The 22,803-nt window shown below is 47.5% G+C and overlaps 1 protein-coding gene across 2 annotated transcripts in view; it reads left to right on the top strand.

Moving 5' to 3' along the window:
- Positions 1-2,857: 2,857 nt before the first annotated feature.
- The window catches only part of LOC142557436 (sodium-dependent dopamine transporter-like), a 37,248-nt gene continuing 17,302 nt past the window's right edge, over positions 2,858-22,803 (top strand). Inside the window, exons 1-7 of one of the 2 annotated variants that reach the window (XM_075669283.1) lie at positions 2,858-3,025; positions 4,064-4,196; positions 5,653-5,869; positions 16,597-16,729; positions 17,445-17,579; positions 19,622-19,725; positions 20,335-20,459. In XM_075669283.1, the coding sequence (XP_075525398.1) occupies positions 3,008-3,025; positions 4,064-4,196; positions 5,653-5,869; positions 16,597-16,729; positions 17,445-17,579; positions 19,622-19,725; positions 20,335-20,459 (865 nt within the window). In that variant the 5' untranslated portion in view covers positions 2,858-3,007. The remainder of the gene's footprint in view (positions 3,026-4,063; positions 4,197-5,652; positions 5,870-16,596; positions 16,730-17,444; positions 17,580-19,621; positions 19,726-20,334; positions 20,460-22,803) is intronic. The other variant, XM_075669284.1, reaches the window with a different exon arrangement.

Below are 22,803 nucleotides of genomic sequence, written 5' to 3'. Positions count from 1 at the left end.
CAGCCTATACAGGCTGAACCGTTGCAATTAGTAGCGATTGTGCGCGTTCGCAGAGTCTCCTTGCACTTAGAACAGTAGAGTTTATTTTGTCCTGGCATTGCACTTTGTGCCGTGCTGTAGACTGCTGCGTCCTTTGTATAAAGCGGACTTTGTGTTTCCCCTGGCAATATGGCCGTCTTCGGTGACGCATTGCGAGCAAGGTAAGTTATTTGCGTTCAATTCTTTAAGCTACATATACAAACGCAGTGTCCGCCCTCGACGATAGCATGCAGCGTAAACAACTTAGATGCGGTGGCCGTGCCTATAGTGTGGCCGAACGTATCGTGATTGTATGTGCGGACTGGCTTTCGGTACGAACAACTGTGGTATACGCAAGTTACATTCTGGTGACTCTGTGCCAAATTAAGTACACAACAAGCTCGCCGAACATATCGCAGTGAGACGCACAGTTTCACACTTTCTCGCCTTTACTGAGCGTGGTCGACATGCTCTGTTTAGTCGTCAAGGCTCGCACAGCGATAGCAGTAATTTGACACATTTCCTTGAGTCTTGTCAGAATCTTTTCAGTAAGTGCAGCACATCAACTGCTGTAGTACTTAGAAATGCTTTGGGCCTTATGCTTTTATGTTTCTCCTACATATTTTCACATGCCGGTATATCATACTTGCAGGTGTATCGTCACGTCTCGCTAGTTTCTCTTGATTTCAATGTATGTTACACAGTGTGTCACTAATGGTTCGCAATTTCTTTCTTGAAGGGGCTGGGACATTGTGTACAATGTGCCAAATGTGCAGTACGCTGACGGATAGAATGGCAAGCATTTTCTCGTCTATTCGGAGTAGCTTCAGAAACGGGAGAGACGACTATCTGATGCGATGGCTACGTTGCTCGCCATGTGATGAGAATTCCAAACTTTCTGCACTAAAGGAGAACAGAAGACGCTGGAGGTCATCGGTAAATTAATAGTCGTACCAAGGGGTGCATGCCCTTTACCACGGGCCCGTGTTGCACTTTTATTGTTGAAAGCATGTCTTGAATAATGTAGAAGATTTCTGTTTGAAGGGGCACATTTCTTGTGTTCCTTTTTTTTGTGCATACATTGTTTATTTGCCCAGATTTCGTTTTCTTTTCAGGGATCTTTTGTGTGGTATCGCATGTAAATAAACAGAGAGAAATAAAAACGTTTCGCGTCATTTTCAATCACTTTTCCCGCACTTTGGTGCCGTGTCAGCCAAGGTAGTAAAGCACTTAGCATATATTGCTAGCAGACCTTCAAGTAAAGTGGAAATATCAATTTAGCCCGCGATATGGAGTGGTGTAGGACGGAACGGTCGTCACTCTTGAGGGCGTTATTTCGGAAAACTTACATTTTATCCGTGGGGATGAACAGAACATCTAAGCTCGGGATAAATGGATTATCCTTCTAGTGAATCTGTTCGGACTAGCCGTCTGTATGGTTAGGTGCAAGACAGGACTAAACTATGTCTATTGAGGCGCAACTACATGGGGGCGAACTGTTAATCCTGGCGCTGTTAATCCCAAAAGGGATTATTGGCTCCGAAAGCGCAATTTCGCCTTAAAGGGATGAACCCCAAACCTTTTCGACTCTCTTTTGCCTTAGAGTGACAGGCGCTGTATTACGTAAGCAAATGCCAGAAAATCGCTTTCTCCTTCTCGTAATGCTTGCAGTCACTGACTAATTTGTGCATGTGCCTTGAACCTGTGAGTCAGTCTTTTTATGACGTAAGTGCGACATCAGGGGTTGCGCACGAAATCGGTATCTGATCACTGTTCAATAAGGGTGTTCACTAGCAAACACGCACAGCGTCATACTGCTGCCTCAGCTTTTTCTTCAGGGGATTCTGCAGTCTTGGAAGAACATTATCAAACTGATACGTTTGTCGACATCTATCACATAATTTGTGACTGAGGGAATATACCCCCACAGGAATCGCAATAAAATAGTTGTACAGACAGTGCGTCGGTACTATGTGTTTATCTCATGCCCCTGTCGTCTGCCTTGTTCGTCATGTTCTAAGAGAGAAAGAACAACTAAAGCCGGGCGTTTTGCTCAAGGGCTGTCAATTGGGAATAACACAGTACTTCCCCGGCAGTGTTTAAAGAGTACCACTTCTACACTGGCGGGAGTCTTCATTCAATTCTGTTTGTTACAAAGTTGCATAGAAACGCGGTTTAGACATAATTAGCGGCTGACCCAGCGGTGATAAGTGAAGTATGTTCAAAGGAGAAGTAATTACAACTGGACCGTACAACCACGTACCTCATTTAGAGCGGAAAACATATTGGGGCGCTGGAGCTAGGTGACACACGGTGGATACAGATAGATGACTTCGCACTACGATTGCTAGAGGAACGTTTAGCGCTGTAATATCTCTCACACGGTGGGAATAATAGAGAACAGTGAAGTGTAACTGTGACTTCAGCCGCCACTGGGGTTCAGTGGCTATCGCAAGTGAACTCAAAATTATCGAGTAGAAGTTATCTGCGCAATGCCGTTCGTCCAAAAACTGGGACTGACGCGCCGCAAGCGCCGCTTCCCTGCAGCCGAACCATTTGGAACAACCCTCGCGTTCATCGTTCTGTCTCCTTTGAAAGTCCAATAGGCGTCGTCATCCCCCACGTACACGGAGGAAGCGAATATTCGACAATTTCGAATAGTTATAATTATTCTCGAACTGAACACAGATTGAATAGCAAGGACCATTCCATTCGTATTCGAAATTTCGAGTGATTCACGCACCCCTAGAAGAACGGCAAAATGAAAGAAAAAAAAAGCATAACCGCAAAAAAGAACTGAAAGTGTTGTGGCGCCGTCTGGCTGGCGCAGGGTGTTCAAAGCACGTTCAGCTTCACGCGCGACCCAGAAGAAGAAGAAGGCAACGCCCGTAGGTGGCCGTCATCAATCTTTTCCCGAGCCGCGTCGGCAAGACATTCTCTCCAACGTTACCCGGCCTGCAGCTCATCGAACAGCGACCAAACCGGACGCATGAGACCCACCGGCAAGGTAGGATACTGGGGAAGGCCATGACAACGTCTCGAAAATGGGAGGTCCTACCAATACAGCCTAAAGGCAACAACTACTAATTGAGCGGGGACGTGGGTTGGCAGCAGTAAACACTAGACGTCGGTAAGGATAACATTTGGGCCCATCACGAGAGCTGTTTTTGGTGCCGTCCTTATTCCAGTACGAGTGAGCCGGTAATTTAGGTCGAAGACCTAAATTAAACCTTTTCACTCTAGAAGTGCTTCAATCTCGTTTCACAGAGCGCGGTATGAACTTATGACGGCGGACGGATGTCGTGGCGAGCATTATTGGTGCATTTGGCATTTATGCCGCGTTTCTCACGTTTATTCGGAGATTGAGTGCCTCGGAGAAACGCAGTGAGTATGAGGGACGTTGTAGCTGTAGAGTCGTCTTCATCATTGGCCTCTTAAGGTTGTTAATTTTGTATCTAAGTAGAACAGTATTTTTGCATGCCCTATACCATTGTATTCATTGTATCGCAGACGCCACGGCCAGGGATTGAACCAAAGACATATGCTCGAAATCAATCACTAAGTCAGTCAGTCAGTCAGTCAGTCAGTCAGTCAGTCAGTCAGTCAGTCAGTCAGTCAGTCAGTCAGTCAGTCAGTCGCAATCAATCAATCAATCAATCAATCAATCAATCAATCAATCAATCAATCAATCAATCAATCAATCAATCAATCAATCAATCAATCAATGAAGTGAGCGAGCGAGCGAGTCCTGAACTGCCCCTTTCGGCTACTGGTGCGCCTAAACGTTGTAATTGCAACAGCCTATAAAGGACACTTTTCGGGAGCGCTAGCCGCGGTTGTGCTTGCGGATGGCACCCGGGACGGCGCAGTGCCTATAGCTACAAAAACAGTGAACTGGATTACTGTCAGCAAAGACATTGCGCACTGTACTATACCAGGTCGTCACTATATACACTCCCGCTTGTTGTTCCGCTACTCGCCGATGATGGGACGGGCTCAAGTGAGAAAGCGACCAAGCTGCAATCCAGTTGAAACTTTCCCGCAGGAAGCCGCGACGCCGAAAGGCGACGAGCAGTCCGGTGGACGGGATGGGCAATCGCCAGGGAGCGCGCACGCATCTTCGCAGTCGCGCAAGGGAAGCCCGCACCCAAGAAACTTGACGTCGCCAGCCACAGAGGGTGAGATGAGCGCGCTCGCTCAGCGAAGGAAGACGTCGACAGGGGCGTTAGACTAACAACTCTTGACTTAGTTTCCGCAGACAGACAGTATAACTGGATGGAAACAGCTGGTAAACGAAGTGCAGACATTACATGTTCAAGAGCGCCGGTGAAAAGACAGTGCAGGTATTCCAGTTAAGTTAACGGCTTAGCATTAAGAGTGTCAAAAAAAAAAAAGGAAAACATATGTAAATATTCCTTATTTTCTCGAAAACTCTCGGAATTCTCGGAAACATTGCAACAATTTGCGTAAGCTGTGTGTTCATATGTAAGTCGGGCATAATTCTTGGACCTTACGTGCCAGAACCACGACCCGATCATCAGGTTTAACGGGGGAATCCAGGTTAATTTTGAACACCCGGGATTCTTAAACGCTTTAATTTTTTTCCGGGGTTTTACTTGCAATAACGCCGATCCGCTAATGAAATAGGCTCTAGTGGGGAATAATTTTTTACCACCCGGGTATTTTTTTTTAACTTGTACTCAACGCTCGGTGCACAAATGTTTCTGGGTTCTGCTCCCATGGAACTGCGGACCTCGCAGCGGAGTGGGGGGGGGGGGGGGTAGGCGCGGACGTCGAACCCGCGACCTCGTTATCAGCAGCACAACGTCATATATGGCCACCGCGAGCTGCCACGGTGGGTGACACTAAAGCATTGCTTCTGACGTGCGCGCTAGGCCTGCGTAGTTCTTTTCTTGTTCACGAAACAACCACACTGTGAAATAATTTACGCCCTTAAAAGTGAAAAAGGGCGTAAATGTATCTATATCATACACCCTTATGGTGTTAGATATAGTGAATGCGGCAACATTATTGCCTTCAGGTAGCATGTGTGGGTTTATTGACCGGCCGCCTTCACCCATAGAGATCACGTTCTCGTGACACCTGCGGCAGAAAGGACGTTCCACGTCCGCCGCCAAGGTCTGTGAGTGGTGCGCTGGCTAACACTCCCAGGGTTCTACTAGGAAACACATAAATACCCAAGAAAATGGATGGGGAAACGGCGCCGCGGCAGCTCAATTGGTAGAGCATCGCACGCGAAATGCGGAGGTTCTGGGTTCGGTCCCCACCTGCGGCAAGTTGTTTCTTCATCCACTTTCATGTCCATTAATTTATCGTTTCCTTATTTCATTTATAAAGCACGAGCAATTTCCCCTATGTTGTCCTTGGTGTCAGTGTTTGTTGGCTTCTTATGATACCCTTACGGGTGTGATTGTATAACTTACGCCCTAGGGTGTGAGCTGTATAGACACGTTTACACTCTTTTTCACTTTTAAGGGTGTAAATTATTTTACAGTGCAGTGAATCGCTCAATCAAACAATTATTTTTCGGTCACTCCGTCGAGTGACTCGATGAGTGACGTCAGTCCCTCGATCGAGTGATGTTACTCGACGATGACGATTCGGTGAACGCAGAGGCCACCGATGTCGGGACGCCAGCTCTATCGGCGCTGTCGCCACGCCCGACGCGCGAGCCCAGCATGCTGATCAACGTTCGCAACGTGTGGGCCGACGAGGCGGCCGCTGCCGCGGGGAGATTGTCGCTGGGCGAAGAAGCCGCCTCCCCCAGGTGGTCCGCCTCCCACCAGGAGGCGCCGTCCAGCGAATTCTGGAGGCCGCCGCACATGTTCAGGTATACACGCAGGCGAACACCTGCGTAGATGACTTTAACGTGAAAGCGTTAAGGAGCCCGTGTAGCAGAAAATCCGGCGTCTGACTTCGCTTCAGCGGAAAAAAAAGACAGAATTTCGACCCAAATTCCGTACTACGCATACCCGACCACTTTTCTACCACCAAAGTTTCTCATACCTTATCTTTCATTCTTTAGAAGTTATTCCTCGGAATTTTGAGATGGGCAGCCCTCAAACAAATCTAATGAAAAAGAAAACACCTAAAGCGCATGTCCTTTATGGTAGCTCCTTCTCGGACTGAAATATAACAAAGTGCGAAACAGCAGGGGATCGACCCCACGCAAGAAGCAGCGTTCTTACCGGAAAGCGCGCCTTCGTGCATAGCGTTCGCAGCCAGCGTATCCCGGTGAACGTTACGGTTACGTAAGCTGCAGTTGCCGGGGAGCATGAAAAGCAGTAAGGGACCTGTGAACGCTATCGCGTTCCACTCTCAAAGGCGAAGCTTAAGCATCCTCCAGATTTTTTGACATTGGCCTCATCGTGGCCGCCATGTTTGAGTACTAGCGCTTCGAGAGGCTGTCTAAAGTTGCGTCCGCAACATCGAAAAAAAAAAAAAGAACGCGCGCGGCTTGTCGCAAGCGATCGAACGCGTGGCGCGGGAACGACGTCACCTTTTGTACACAGGGTGTTTCAGCGAACAGTGTCAAAAAAATTTAGAAGTCTTATGTGGCAGACAGCTCAGTCATAGTTCATGAAGTGGTCTACTCGAAGAGGCGGGCACTACTTGCCGTTACAATTGAAGCGAATAATCGACTAATCAACAAAAATCGCTAATCAAGTTTTTAACTAAACTTATGGCCCGCATTGCAATTTACAAGTTCTAGCCTCGGAGTTCGCAAGGTGGGTCCACTTGGAACGAGTTCTCAGGACGACACCAGTTTCGAGATATAAGTTCCCGAACTTTGCGGAGCACTGCATTGCAGTTCCGGTTACTTGTGTGCTTAAATGCATAAGACGACGTTTTGATAAGAAAGTAACTGGAACGCCGATGCATTTCTACGCAAAGTTCGGGCATGATTATCTCGAAACTGGCGTCGTCCTCAGAATTAGTTCCAAGTCGATCCGCCTTGCGAACTCCACGGCTAGAATTTGTAAATTGCAATATGGGCCGTAACGTAATCAGTTACAAACTAAATTAGTGATTTTCTGTTAATTAGACGATTATGCGTTTCAAATTTTTTGCAAGTAGTATCCGCCTCTTCGAGTAGACCAGCTCATGAACCAGAATGTGATATCTGTTACCGACAACCTTTAAAGAGTTCTGAAAGTGTTCGTTGAAACACCCTGTTTATCATAACCTGTTTATCAAACACCCTGTTTATCATAACCATTATCACGTCTGATACCTCACGTGTCATTCACATATATAGCCTTATTATAAGAAGCCAACAAACAAATACACCAAGGACAACACAGGATAAATTAGTTCTTACTAATTGTATTAAAGAAATTATAAAGCTTTACAATTTCTTTAATACAGTTAGTAAGTAGAAGTAATTTCCCCTGTGTTGTCCCTGGTGTCTTTGTTTGCTGGCTTCTTATGATAAGATTAATAAAAAATCGGGCCACTCGGTTAACCCCCTTCCTTCTCGTTCATCACATATCCTTAATGCATATATATTTTGCGCACCGTACATGTTTTTTCAAGCCTATATACATTGGTGTAACATCTACCCTTCAAAATTCACAGTCCATGCACCATTGACAGTATTGTGGCACACTACACACCTACCACCGATGCGACGGGCGCTCCTTGCTCCCCCCCTCCCCCCCCGCGTTCTTATGAAGTGTTTGCCCTTGTACTGGGTGTCAAACGTTCATCGACAAGCTTAAATGTTCCACGAAACTGCCGACCCTTTCCCGCGGGTTGAACTGAGGAGTCCGGCGGCACGCAGCACGAAGACTAATCCACTGGTTCAAAGTTCCACGGAACCGCTGACCCCTTCCTTTGGAGTCCGGCGGTACGCAGCCCCCAATAGTTCTCCCGTCACGAAAAAAAGCAATGTGACGCGTGTGACGTCAGCACCCACCCCGCCTCGGTCCTGCCCGCGGTGGGTCGCCAAAAGGATCTAACGCAGAAGTGGCCCATTGTGAGCGGAGGGAATCGCCACCAGTCGCCCTGCCAGTCTGGCGCACTCTTATTGCTACATGTACGCTAACTTCTGTCTGTACATATTGTACAAGTCTTTTCGTTACCTCTTCGTCCGCTCTAAGAGTCCGTCCCTCGTTCTCAACCTCGAAGTCGCGACAACAGCTAATCGCCGTTGCCTTGAGGTTCTATGGCCACACCGGGCCCTTGCACCTATAACATCCAGTAATCATCAATCATCAGCGATTGAGTTTCGCGGCGATATCTTGCGGCATGCCGCTCGCCGCCGATCCGGGAGAGCAGTGAGCAGCGGCCGATTAATTCTCGTGGGCTGGATGGATGGATATCGCCAGTAGCGATACGTTCAGGTGCGCCGCTTAGTACAGGGCGCCGTAACGCTTTTCGCCAAGGTCATCTCCGGCCATCTAGAACCGTAGTCAGCTCGCAGAGGGCAGTGTGCTGGTATCAGGCTTTTATACCGTTATCGAGGCCAAGCGCGCTGTACAACGCCCATCGAGATCATTCGCATGAGTGAAGGTGGGGAGAGGGAGGTGCCGGGCGGGGGGTGAGAACATGGCGTCTACTGCAGCAGGTTCTCGCTATAATCGCTGACGTTATCGTTAACCCGTTGACACCTGGTGAGGAGGCGGGCGCTATACCGACATGTGCTATAGATAACGCACACACCTGTTCCCCACGTGACATGCCATCTACGTAAGAAGTTTGTAGGGTTGGGTTTGCTGGTAAAACATGCTTTAAGGTCTGAAAAAAAAAATACAGCGCAAGGACAGCAGAGGGGGCAGAAGAGCGAACAAGCGCTCTGTTCTCTCTTCTGTCCCCTCTGCTGTCCTTGCGCTGTGTTTCAAACTTGAAACCATCTACGTAGCCCGACGTCACCATCAAGACTCACGTGCTCGCGATATACGCACGTCATGTGCCGCAGACTTGCAGCTTTAGATGGCGGGAGCTTATAAGCGACGTCTTCTCATCTACGAAAGTACCACGCGATATGAAAGCCCCGACGTAAACTCTAGGAGCTCTTGGTCTCGCTCATCAGGGGTCCGCGACTCACGTCGCGCGTATCGCGCACTCTGTAGCTGCTTGCAACGTTGTGACGTCATCAAAACATTGTGACGTCAGCGTTTCGCAATGCCGCCGCGACACACTGCCAGACTGCATATCATGTTGACCGCAAATAAAGACGGGGACAGCGGAAGAGAACACATAAACGACACGGACGTCTTTGTTTGCGGTCAATATGATATTTGCGGTAAACACCAACTAGGCCAAACTAAAGTTCTTCTGACACAGCCAGACGGCGCAGTCTCCCAAGACCACGACGGACAGCCGCTTCCACTGCAACCGGCGTGACGCGTTTCTCGTGAGCTTCGGCTTCTGCCTGGGCGTCTCCGGCTTCTGGCGCTTTCCCGCACTGATGGCCGAGCACGGAGGTGAGAGCCGTCGCACAGGGAAAAAAAAAAAAACCTTCGACCTTTCATTTCTTTAACTGCGCCATCCCTAGATTTTCTTCCTAAGTGATAGATAAATAGGGATTTCTTATCACTTGGGCAAAGAAAAAAGCTAACTGCATCAAATACTCGGTGGCCCGGGCATCTATCGTCGTCGCTGTTCGAGACCTCCTTATCACGATCACAACAGCCTGAAGAATGTTATCGTGTCCCCCATATCAAAAAGTAGGGAAAGGAGGGGGGGAGGAGGGATACTTGAACAATACCTATTGTAGTGCACGTTACAATCGAGTAATTACGGTATCACATACAACCGGTTGCCGTATACGCAAGCAACTGGAGTAATTTATGACTCGTGTGGTAGTCATACTGTGCTCAATTATATTTCTTATTTTCGACATTATGCTCTGTCCTTATATACTTCTTCACGCGATGGGCAGTGACTTCATGCATTTCTGTAGAAACCATCTACGAGTGGTGCTCGAGCTAAGCTCAGCGAACAGCTTCCTCGAAGCGCGATCAACCGGTTGACCGCGTGTCGCCGCAGCGTCCTTCCTGTTGGCGTGCATGGTGATCTACGTGTTGATGGCCCAGCCCGTGTTCTACCTGGAGCTGGCGATGGGCCAGTTCGTCGGCTCCGGCGTCACCAGGCTCAACAAATGCTTCCCCCTGCTCAATGGCAAGTGTCAATAGGGAGGCTTCTATACGCGCAATGCTGCTCGAGCGTGACGTCACGAGCATGCGACGGCGAGTGAATTCTCTCGTACCTATAATTGAGCCTGTAAACGATGTGCAATGATTTAGACCACGTTTGGCTTACATTGCGTTATCACGTGTACTTCTACTTCCGACTCGCAACCAGACGCACTTGTGTGTATACCGCGTATCTTTTAGCCACTTCCATGCCACGTTATAAAGCCCTGTAGAAAGCGTAATTGTACGAGTACAATTAGGAGCATCTGTATGCCTCATTTATCAAAGGAAGCGTTTGTATACCTCGTAATTCGTATCTTTTAGCCACTTCCGTGCGACGTTATAAAGTCGTGCAGAAAATTTAGTTGTACGAGTATGATTAGGAGTATCTGTATGACTCTCTTATCAAAGAAAACGTTTCCGTAATTCTTTGTAATTCTCTATAAAAAAAGTTGCTATTTCGTGCACACTATGGTGAGCTCGCGCGCGCTAATCGCACGCCAAGTTTTCTCTTGGCGGTGAAAGTCCACCTGTGTTGCCACAAAGGAATGCATGACCGGTGGCGGGATCGAACCTCTATAGCTTAGCTCGTTCCATCAAACACGTGACTGCGCGATCCTTCAGACGGATTCGAGCACCTTGTACAAGTGCGAACTCTCGTTGTTCACGCCTCCACCTGTTTCGGGTACGGCAGCAGGCATCGGCTACGTGACCGTGTGGTACTGCTTCCTGCTCGCCTCCTGCCAGTCCTTGCGAGTCACCTACGCGGTGTTCTTCCTGCTCTACGGAAGCGCGCAGAGCGTCCCGTGGGGCAACTGCAGGAACAGCTGGAGCGCGGACTGCTTCACGCCGGGCACCGAATTCGTACGTGGCTCCCGCTCCACCCCTCCTGACCGAGCGTAAGCCGAGAAGCTGACAGCGGCTGACAGCGGAAGTGAAACGCTTGCGGAATCGGGTCGAGCAGCATTGGAACAGGGATCCGACGCACAAAATCAATCAATCAATCAATCAATCAATCAATCAATCAATCAATCAATCAATCAATCAATCAATCAATCAATCAATCAATCAATCAATCAATCAATCAATCAATCAATCAATCAATCAATCAATCAATCAATCAATCAATCAATTGAATATTATTCACTCATTCAGATATTTTAAAATTCAATTAATCAACAGACCAATATATGTGACAACTACTTGTCAATCGGCCAGTGAAGTCAGCTTAAGAAAAACGTTTAGAATGATCAAATCAGACAACTAACCTATAAAAATAAGTCACGCACTCACAGATTCAATCAGTGAATCGGTCAATAATAAATTGAGCGACAATTCAGTTAGTCAAATCAGCTGAACAGGAACATTCAGAATGAAAGAATGAATGAATGAATCAGTCAATTAATAAAACAATCAGCCATTCAACTGCTCACAAATTCAATTAAATCAATGAATTGGTCAGTAAATCTATCGACCAACTATGCTGTCGGTCGTCAGCTAGACTGGAGCATTAGGAATGAAAGAGTAAAGAAACTAACGGTCAAGCAATTACCCATTCATTGAAAAAGTTATTAAATCAGTCATTCAACAAATAAGCCTTTCAATGAATTACTCAATCAGCACTCCTCCCCCTCCCCTCCCCCTTCCTCAGTCATTTGTTAAGGCAAAAAAAGAAATCAATCTTAAGTTGCAAAAGACCAAGGATTTCTTTTTTTTTTTTTCGTGTTCGCCTGCACAATTTGTTAAGAACTAACCCACGAAATTTTGGTCTTCTATTTTACCTCGCGATGCTTCATCCACTTCTTTCAGAATAGATAATGACGTCATCAACGATCTGGCGGTAATATCCGATGCTTTCTACAGGTATTTCCAGTCCGTGTTTGTTTCCGATAACAACTTTATCCCGACACTTACCAATATAGTTTCTTCTGAAGCAATCAGTGACGTTGAGATAAACTGCGAAGGCATCCTCAACCTTATATTAAACATGGATGTTAAGAAATGCACCGGTCCGGACGGGATACACAACGCGTTCCTTGTACGTTATTCGTTGTGGTCATCGAAATATCTGTCACTCATATTCAGAAAGTCCTTTTCATCCGCTACTGTACCTTCTTAATGGAAGTTAGCCAAAGTGCTCCCTCTTTATAAATCTGGAGATAAGCAGTGTTTGTCGAACTACAGGCCAATTTGACTGACGTCACAGTCATGCAAAATGCTGGAATACGTCCTTCATAAGCACATCACGCGCTTTCTGGAATCAAATAATTTACTGTTTAACATGCAACATGGGTTTAGGGGCGGTTTTAGCATGTTAACGCAGCTAGCTGGGTTCACGCATGACATTTCATTTAACCTTGTTGTAGGCAACCAGGCTGATGCCATTTTTATAGATTTCTCGAAGACATCATTTGACACCGTTTTACATTGTGAACTTATTGCTAAACTTAATGCTGTACTGAATAATTCTCATTTAGTTAACTGAATTTTGAGCTTTCTTTCATTTCGTTCCAAGTTCGTCTTTTACAGTTCGACTGACTCCGCTACTGTTGATGTGACATCAGGTGTGCACCAAGGCTCCGTCCTAGGGCCGCTTCTTTTTTTTTATTATATATAAACGATTTGCCACATCACTGCTCTTCTAACATCCATTTTTATGCTGACGACTGCGTTCTATATGAAGTGATTAACTCTTCTAATTATCATTATCGCCTTCAAGAATCGTTTTCTATGTTTTGCGATTGGTGTAACACTTGGAAAATGAGCATTACTTTCAATAAAACCGTTCTGATCTCTTTCTGCAACAAATCATTTCCCTCCCTTTTTAGTTACAATGGCCGTGCTGTAGATAAGGTTTCTGAGTATAAGTATCTTGGTGTCATTTTCACGCATAACATGTCATGGTCTAAACACATTGATTACATATGTATTAAAGCACTAAAAAAATTAGGTTACTTGAGGCGAACGCTAACCCGATCTCCTAAAGACACAAAGTTACTAATGTATAAATCCCTAATCCGCCCTGTTCTTGATTATGCATCTGTAGTTTGGAGCCCGCATAAGCAGTTAGAGATTAATAAGCTAGAAGCAATACAGAAAAAAGCTGTGCGATTTATATGTCATCGTTACGATCGCGACTATTCGCCCTGTTCAACACTTTCTTCCTTGAACCTAAACACGCTCTCTTCTCGTCGCCGTGTCGAATCATTAAAATTCTTGCATTGCATTGTCAATTCTTTGGTTAGGCTCTCAAATGATAATTACATTAACTTCGCGCCAGGATCATCAACGCGAAGACATCATGACCTAAACTTGATACCCTACTACGCACGTACTAACATGTTCAAATTCAGCTTTTTTCCCCGCTCAATCGAAGACTGGAATTCATTACCTGGGTCCATTCGCTCATGCTCATCCCGAATTTTTGCAACCGCCATCCTAGATGCATAATCGTGCTCACCCATGCCCGGCAGCATTTGCAATAACTTCTTGTGTATTTTTCTCTCATCAGTGCTCTTTTGTAAAAGTGTTCACATGTGTTTACCGCTGTATACTCCAATGCACTTTCTGTACCTTTTCTCAACCCACTCCTGCTATAGCGTAAATTACGCTGCAGTATGTATAAATAAAATAAATAAATAAATTCAAGTCAGCTGGGCACAAATACAGAAAGTTTTTCATTTGTAAGTCCTTTCTGACATTGGCTAACACACTTCGCTAATGATACGTCTCGCATTAGGATTGCGGAAAAATGCTCTTACAAACAATTTTAGCGTAAGACGTTTCTACGAAAATGTGCTTTGAATAGGAACATTCAAAGTGAATCAATGAATCAACCAATCACTCACAAATTGAATGAAGAAATAAACAATAATTTGACTGATCAATTAATCAATCAGTCAAGTGTCTGATCAATCACTTCGTTAACCTGAAAGGCCAATAGCGAATATTAGTCTGCTCATATGCGTTTGATAGTTTACGGGATACCGCCGTACCGAAGGCATACACGGCAAGCAGCAGTACGCTGGTAGCGACATCACGGGACCTTTTGACAGGAGAAGACGAAATCATTAATTTTATGGCGATGACATTCTACTCAACTTCCTGAATGAAAGCGTTCGCAGTAACATAGTCATTACTTGTCACACTCTCCTCTTGATGGCTCATGCAAGACAAAAATGTTTCAAACGCGTGATTGTTACGCACAGCGTGACACGACGTCGACATCAGTGCCGTTACTCCGTTCGGCGTGTCCGGTTTTTATGTAACCAATAATATGTGCAACCGAGAAGCGTTTAAAACTTTTTTTTTCGTGTTGCATGAGTCATCAAAAAAAAACACCAATGCCAGGTACAGATTACAGACAGGCAAAGCTACCGACAACCGCATGCCAGCTCCCTGACGTGCTCGCTTGAGCGTTTTTTGCATACATCTCGTCGGCATGCAGCTTCGTTGCAAGTACGTACAGCTGCTCGTCCAGCCTGCCGTCAACGAGAGCGAGGCGCTGGCGCAGCCGAGTGGCACGTACTGCATCAACGCATCGCGGACACCGCCGGAGGCCTACTTCACGTACGAGGACATTCGTGTCTACTCTCGAAATCGCGGGAAATTTCTCCGCCGAAGGGAGAGACAAAGTGACGACGCGTTTCACCCCGCAATCGAAGGGGAAGGACGCATAATGTTCGCGCGTTATGAAATCGGCGTATTTTAACGCGATATTGTTAAGGGGCCCCGCCCCGTGTCGCAGAAGATCCGGTGTCGGCGTCGGCGGAGTTGTCCGTGAGCGAAAACTTGCGTACATATTTAGGTATATGTATATGCCAGGCCTTGCTACATGACGCGCGATACCTGCGCGTTACGTTACCACATCTTTTTATCACTAAGGTTGCTCCTACCTCGTTTTACATTCTTGAAGTTATTGCTCGGAATTTTTTAGAATAACGGCCTACAAGCAAATGCCATGAAACAAAACACCGGCAGCGCATACCTTTTATGTCGTCTTCTCAAATTTAAATATTAGAAGTGCGAAACAATAACAGAAACCTGAAAAAGGCGTCATTCTTTTTGCGCGGCTTTGCACTACCTCCGGGATCTGATCACGCAAGAGGCCGGGTTTCTATCAGAAAGGTCGCCTTCGTACATTGCGTTCGCCGCCAGCGTTTCCAGTAAACATTACGGTCACATAAGCTGCAATTGCCTGGAAGCGTGAGAAGCAGACAGGGATCTTTGAATGCTATCGCGTTCCATTCATAAAGGCGAAGCTTAAGCATCCTCCAAGTTTTTAGTACGAGGTGCAGTATCTGTCTGTCTGTCTGTCTGTCTGTCTGTCTGTCTGTCTGTCTGTCTGTCTGTCTGTCTGTCTGTCTGTCTGTCTGTCTGTGTCTGTCTCTGTCTGTCTGTCTGTCTGTCTGTCTGTCTGTCTGTCTGTCTGTCTGTCTGTCTGTCTGTCTGTCTGTCTGTCTGTCTATCTATCTATCTATCTATCTATCTATCTATCTATCTATCTATCTATCTATCTATCTATCTATCTATCTATCTATCTATCTATCTATCTATCTATCTATCTATCTATCTATCTATCTATCTATCTATCTATCTATCTATCTAGCTAGCTAGCTAGCTAGCTAGCTAGCTAGGTATTGACTCACTTCTTTGTTTACAAGAATACTGCAGTCCTAAAAAGGGCCCACACAAGAAGGCCATATTGTAGCACAAATAACAACATTGAAACTAGACAACCACAATGAACTAGTTATATAAAGCTGAACACGCTAACCAAAAAAAAAATTGTCAGTTTCGCCATAGAGGCGAAGAATTGATTGCGATAGCAAATTATTAGACATCCATGCGAAGAAAGGTTAGTCGTTTTCAAGCTGCATAAACTGCTGTAAACATTCGCTTAGACAATAAATACAAGCCTGTTTTCGCGCGAGCACAGGCAAACGCAAACACATCTCGCTCGACGATCGCGAACAGTCACTGTCAGAACGCTGGCGCGATGAAAAAGCGGCAGCAGCGGCGAGCGGATTCCTTTTCGTGCTGCCCCTGGCTCCAACGTCAAACAAGTGCGCGAGAGCACAGCGCACACGACGCCATCAGCTATAACCAGCTGGCTATAGCCTTCGAACCCAGCGCAGATTGCCTCCAAGATAGGACTCGCGCGCCCGAGTTCAGCTACCGCCGCTGGAGTATAGGGGAAAAGATGCGCACTAACCTCCCGCCTAACACCCCCCCCGCCCCCTGCCCCCCCCTTCTAGCGCGCACATCTCGGCTCACTCACAACTGAGCGCTTGTTGTGAGGAAGTGCTTGTTTGCGTTTCATACTTCATGTTTCGTCGACTCTGCGCTCTAACACGAGTTTCAGCGCTTTACTACACGCTGTCGAGCCGCAATGCAAACAAGGCGGGTCGGTGCGCAGGGACTACGTGCTCCAGCGCAGCAGCGGCATCCACGAGATCGGCGCTATGCGGTCGGAACTGCTCGTCTTCATGACGGTCGTGTGGGTCATCGTGTTCGGCGTGTCCAGTCAGAAGCCGGACGTCGTTCACGCTGTGAGTGCCGCGTGGCGATGACAGCACAGAGACGTATTAAACAGGCTTGCCCACCGCGGTTTTGTGTGCGCGTTAACGAACATCAGGTGGCTTGCACGATTAACCCGGAGTCTTCCACTGACTACGTAGAGTAAGCCGCTGTTGTAGTTTAGGGGTCGTTGAACAGCACAGTTGTATTTTTAGATAGAGACGAACGAGAAAAGTAAGAGCAGCATTAAGTATAGGCACCCGTTGCTTAGCAACAAACAAAAAGTAACGTATACACACGACGGAGCACTGTAATAGCTCGGCATCATAGTAGGGCCTGTTGCTCATTATGTAAGAGTTACGCGAAAACAGCAGCGAGTGCACCTCGACCGCCTCACTCGATATAAACCCCAATGCACGTGCAACTAAAGCAAACGGCAAACGAACCTATGGTAGTTGGAGGTAAACAGCTTTGCTGTAATATCAGGGCGGCTGTAGATAGACATAACTGGTTCGCATAACTAGTGGGTTACGCCAGAAAGTGATCCGCAGGCTATTTGTGTCTTCTCAAGTGAATTCCTGCTGTGCGGATAGGTCTAATAAAGATTCCTTCTTAAGAATCTATTGGCCGCGAATATATTTTGGAAATAACCATATTGGTCTCTCCATGCTACTTGTCGTATACCACTTTTCGCGAGAGTGAACGCAGCCAAGTTTGAACAGGAGGGTTGGGCCGCCTCACTGACAGGTCTACCAGGCGCTGTTCTGGGTGGCGATGCTGTGCTTCGTTCCGTTCATGGTCCACAGCACTTACCAGCACTTCACCATTAGAGGACTCATCAAGATCCTGACGCCGGACCTGGCTGTGCTGGCCAGCAGCAAGGCGAGTCCGACTCACTTCAAATACGGAAATCCGTTTCACGACTCCTTTTTTAGCATTGTAGTTATCGTCCCACGCCGGCAAACCTTTCACATACTTTACACTGCGCCCTAATATGTCGCCGATGAGCAGCTGCTGAATGTAGTGTGTCTATTGCTATATGCAGTCAAGTATCCAAGGCCAGTTGGCAACTATGTAGCTTGAATGCTGTTACATGCCCGATTATTTTTTTTTACTGAAAATATAAACGCACTTGGCAACCCTGTAAGCTCAGCATTGGCGGATTAAAGCACTGTTTGTTCCTGTCGTGTCCGTCATCATCCAATCAGTCGCTACAGTTCAAGACAACACTTTTAAAACAAGATGGTGCTGCAGGAATCGGTCGAAGAGAAGTGATGCTTCTCTATTAAAGTGATTATCTGATGGCACCTTAAGAGCTGCGAGTCTTAAAGCCATCTATAGAAAACAATAACCAGAAACTCAGTGCCTTTTCACTCTGTGAAAAAGGATGACCAGCGAAGCTGTGTATGTGGGCCCCTCAATGGCGAACTGCACCTCCTCCGCGGGTCGGCCCGGTATTGCACTATCTTGGGGATCGGCCCACGTATGGCGAGTGCTTAACGCCTGCTTCACTTCCCCCGTGGTCGGCCCGGCATTTCACTATCTTCGGGATCTTTTGCCTACACACGGACACGATCCTGGGGGAACTAGCCCTAACAGCTTCGCTGTAAAAAAAAAAAAAAATGTCCTCGTTCCTGTGTATTCAGATACCAGCTCCCGAGCCTTAGCTTCTGCCTAACATTTAGATAAAGGAAAAAAAACACGAAAATAATCGAGAAGGTTGATAGAAAATGAACGTGACAAAACAATTTTTCCAGACATTTGCTGCGCGGCTTTGAACTCCGATGGATGGGGCTTGAAAAACCAAACGCAGGCCATACAATACCACCATGCTCCTGGAAAATAAGGTTTGTGGTGCCGGGCATATTGGGTGGGTAGTAAAATTGTGAGCGTTGTCAATTTCGCCAACTTTTCGGCTGTCATTGGCTCGCAGAGCAACTACGCGCTTTGCGGTCAGATGAAAACGCCAATAGAGTATAATGAGCGATGCGGCTCTGCAATTGCTTCGGGCGCATACGACCCTCAGAAGAATGGCATTCGAGATCTGTTTCTGCTACTCCGTGAAATCTGTCGCTGGGCGCTGGATTTGGACGCCATTCATTCGATAACACGGCAGAATTTGACAGTGCCCAAGGGTCCAGTCCTAGAACACTTCGGAAACGAATTGTTTGCTTGCCTTCGCGTCTTCATTCAAGAACCTGCCATCAGCAAAAAGCGTCATTCTGGCTCTCTAGTACTGGGTCGTCCTAACTAATCACGCGAGGGAAGGCGAATGGTTCACTTCCCGGATAGTCATAAGATCGCACCCAAGAGGGTATCATCTATGGATGTACGAACCAATTGATGGGTAAGTCGGTGGGTGTATGGATGAATCAATGGCTGACACAACACATGCACGGATGGACGGACAGACGTGTGTGCTAGGATAAGTAGATGGATTAGCATTGCGACCATACATTTAATGAGGGTTCGTGCCACCAAGCCGTTATAATAGGTGGTGTCCAAAACAAGGTGCCCGAGACGTGTTCCCGGCTCCGAAATTGGTTCCGTCGCACGCACTCTCCATAAGCACGACCTTCGAGACTACCTTAGATTTTCCAGATTGAGCCGCGGCTGGGACGTGGGTTTAAACGCGACCTAGTACGTACAACGCACGAAGAGTATCTGACGAAAAGGAAAACAGGGAAACGCCGACAAAAATGAGATTGTTTTAAAAATCTTCAAGACGTCTCGGATTTCGTGGGGACGCGTTGTTTTACCTTGTGTTGTGGATTAAAAAAAAAGCATCTAAGGAGGTTGGTTTGCAAAGGATTACTGCCGTACATACATCATGCGTTGTCAATTTCTCATTCGTCTTGCACCTTGTTAGCTCTGGAGTGCGCTGTAGTAATGTGCGTATTGGCGCAATGCACTGTTCATTTCAGGTGTGGCTCGACGCAGCCGAGCATTCGCTGTTTTCCCTGGGCACGTCCAGTGGCCTCGTGTTCTTTCTGGGCTCGCGGTGCAAGTACGGAAGCTGTTTCGAAAGGTACGGTGACGTCATATTTTGCGTTCACTAAAGGGGTGGAACACACCCATGCTTTGTTCTGTTTCACTCTTTGTTCTCCTGTTCGTTGTTTTGCACAGTCGGCCATATCTCGTAGCCCTGTCGTGCAAATAATTTTGTTGACCCTTCGAGTGAATGTACTCTGCTGTTAGTGACGTTGGCACGCATTCGCAGGGAATGGCCTAGTGATGCTCGCTGCAGAACGCGCTCGGTGGCGAGTTCATCCGAGACGAGCTGGTGGGCGCTCATCTCGTCCATCAGCTCTGGTTACGCTTATTTTGACACCAGCTCCCTGGTCCTGAGAAAACAGCGATTCAGCATGAAGTGCCTTTCATAGTGGCAGGCTCGCCGGTGAAGCAATATTTCTCGGGAAGGGATGCCGAGTACAACACTGCTAAATGACAATCCTAACATCCACGAGGTAAAGCCTCTCCTTAACCCTCTGTGAGAACTTCGTCTTAATGAAACCCTATGTGTCCATAAACGGGTGGACTGGGCATTCGATCTGTTTCGGCATCAAAGTGCACCGTGGCGACAATCGATGCGCTCTTGTTCGGACGCGGCGCCAACACGACGCTGTCACATCGACAGGTGCGCCGCCTGGACCATAGTAGCGGAGATGACCGCCTGCGACCTAATCGCCCTCACCACCTGCTTCTGGATCTACAAGCCCGGAAACACCGAGCACGAGATCACGCCCGCCGTGCCTTTTACTTGTGAGTCACCAAGTGCGCTATACTCTTCGCGCTGTCATCTGCACTTCCTTTTGAGAAACACAGATTTTGCACCCTCCGCGGAGGGCGCACGCACGCACGCACGCACGCACGCACGCACGCACGCACGCACGCACGCACGCACGCACGCACGCACGCACGCACGCACGCACGCACGCACGCACGCACGCACGCACGCACGCACGCACACGCATACGCACACACACACACACACACACACGCACACGCACACGCACACGCACACGCACACGCACACGCGCACACGCACACGCACACCTAGGTGGCCCGTTTTTTTATAATGCGCCATGCGGCATACCGTCAATCCTTTTCAAAATTCACCCGGTAAGGAATTTACCCGGTAGGATATATAAATTATAACGCATGGGGAAATGTGGCGAAGGGGTTTGAGCATATTCTTCTGGTTAGCTTTCTCGAAAATTTACACTAATTTGATAATGAAACTCAACCGTGAAGTCCGCTTCGAATACCGCGAGTTGATTTGGAAATGTAGGATGTAGCTTCGACCTACCGCACAATGGTACATTCTTATATCAGTGCGGAAACACATGAAGGCGTTTTTTACCACGGGAAACACGATTCGAACCCAACCGTAGTATAAAAGCAACGGTTTTTCACGTTGGTAACATACCTGTACGTAATGTCTGGCTTGAAACGACTGAACAGGATATCGAAGCCGTCTGCCACAAACCCCTGCTTGTGACATTTTCTATTCCTGACTTCGTAGGCCTAATGATCTATATTATGGTCACAAATTATCTGAAGTCTGTTTGCATGTGCCCTAAGTATAGATGGCTTGTAGCGGGCTTTAAGCGGCAAACTTCATACGGGCGGCACAAACGTTGCGTCTCAATACGGCGACGAGCATTCCCTCGACGTTTACCTCGAGGCATCCCCCCCCCCTCCGTTTTCTCAGCACCTATCCAGAAGTGGACACAGCGTTGATAGTGACTGTTAACCGGTCAACAAAATACCCCTCTACCTGAACCTGAACTTGAACTAGTTGATGAAAAGGGCCAACGTCGAATGCTACGGTGGAAACGGCTTCGACCTCGGATTCACAGGTTGCTACGCACTTCCGCCATATGCGGGGCGAAGATGCAACATAGGAGGCAGAGTTCGGCGGAACTGTGCGATATCATGGGCGAGATATTGCGACCGATTCGAGGATTGTGATTGACCGCGATGCAGTCATCACATTGTCTAGTCTAGTCGGCTAGGGAAGACGACGCTATTAAAAGCGGAGACCTCGGTGCAGTGAGAGAGAAGGTGCTGACGTGTCCTGATGTGAACTCAGATGTTTAATGTGCTCCTACATGAAGTGGGCTTCTGTATCCGGAGCCAGTGTAAGTAATGTAAAATAAACCCTTCTTTTCTTCATTCCTGCTACCGGACGTACTCGTCAATGGGCTTCGTTGATTCCTGGACCAAACGCCGCTTCAAGCCACAACAACATATTCTCGCGGTTTTCCGCAAAGAGTGAAAACTAAATAAAGTTCTGGAAAAGTCAATAGACTGCAGCACCAAGTCCAGACGAAGTACGCATTCAAAGTTTATGGAGGTTTGATTTCACACGCATGTGTTTACTTAGGTTTTCGCTCTCCATCGGTCGAACGACAACTAAATGACAGAGCAGGCTAACCCGAGCCATTGTTTTTAGAATAGCGGTTACTCTCGCCTACGGCCAGGTGTAGCTCGGGAGACACTCGACGCTGGGGGAGCAAGGAATGTCTCTGGAGCCAACGTTGGCCCTGGCGAAGACACAATCCCCTGTGGAAACGTCCACTCCCGAGACACTACATTTTCGACCCCTGCTCGTCACTTCAAAGCTCCGCCTCCCTGTGAACCTCTGCTTCGTTTGGACTCTTGAGGTATTGTGATTTCTACACTACGAGATCAGAGACTGAGAGTGCCAGTAGATTCTTGCCCTCCACTCCCCTTTCCCTCCCTCCCCCGCCTGCCTTTCGCCTCCCCGTTAGAAGGCTCGCTTTATCCGGAAATAAATATGGCTTGGTTATCGTAGTGCCGGCGCATTTCCCACCGTGTGTGCCTCCAAGTTCACGAGCCTTCCCGAGTGTCAGGCATGTTCCATGGATGCTTTTGCATCTGAACCGCGCACAAAGCGATTTCTTTTCGCAGACGAAAACACGCGGCTTGGCGTGCCGCACCGACATGCACTTAAGGTTTCTTGCTAGAAAGTGAGCACGGCGCGGTCACCGTTAAGGCCGCGGTTGAATTCGATCATCGATTTGTTTTGCAGCCGCGCGGCCAAAAACTGGGTCGCCTCGCCGTGGCGTGTTTTGCGTCG

Source organism: Dermacentor variabilis, chromosome 9 (assembly GCF_050947875.1).
Source record: "Dermacentor variabilis isolate Ectoservices chromosome 9, ASM5094787v1, whole genome shotgun sequence".
Lineage (NCBI taxonomy): Eukaryota > Metazoa > Arthropoda > Arachnida > Ixodida > Ixodidae > Dermacentor > Dermacentor variabilis.
The sequence above is the reverse complement of the archived record's forward strand: the minus strand, read 5'-3'. Positions and strand labels throughout refer to the sequence as shown.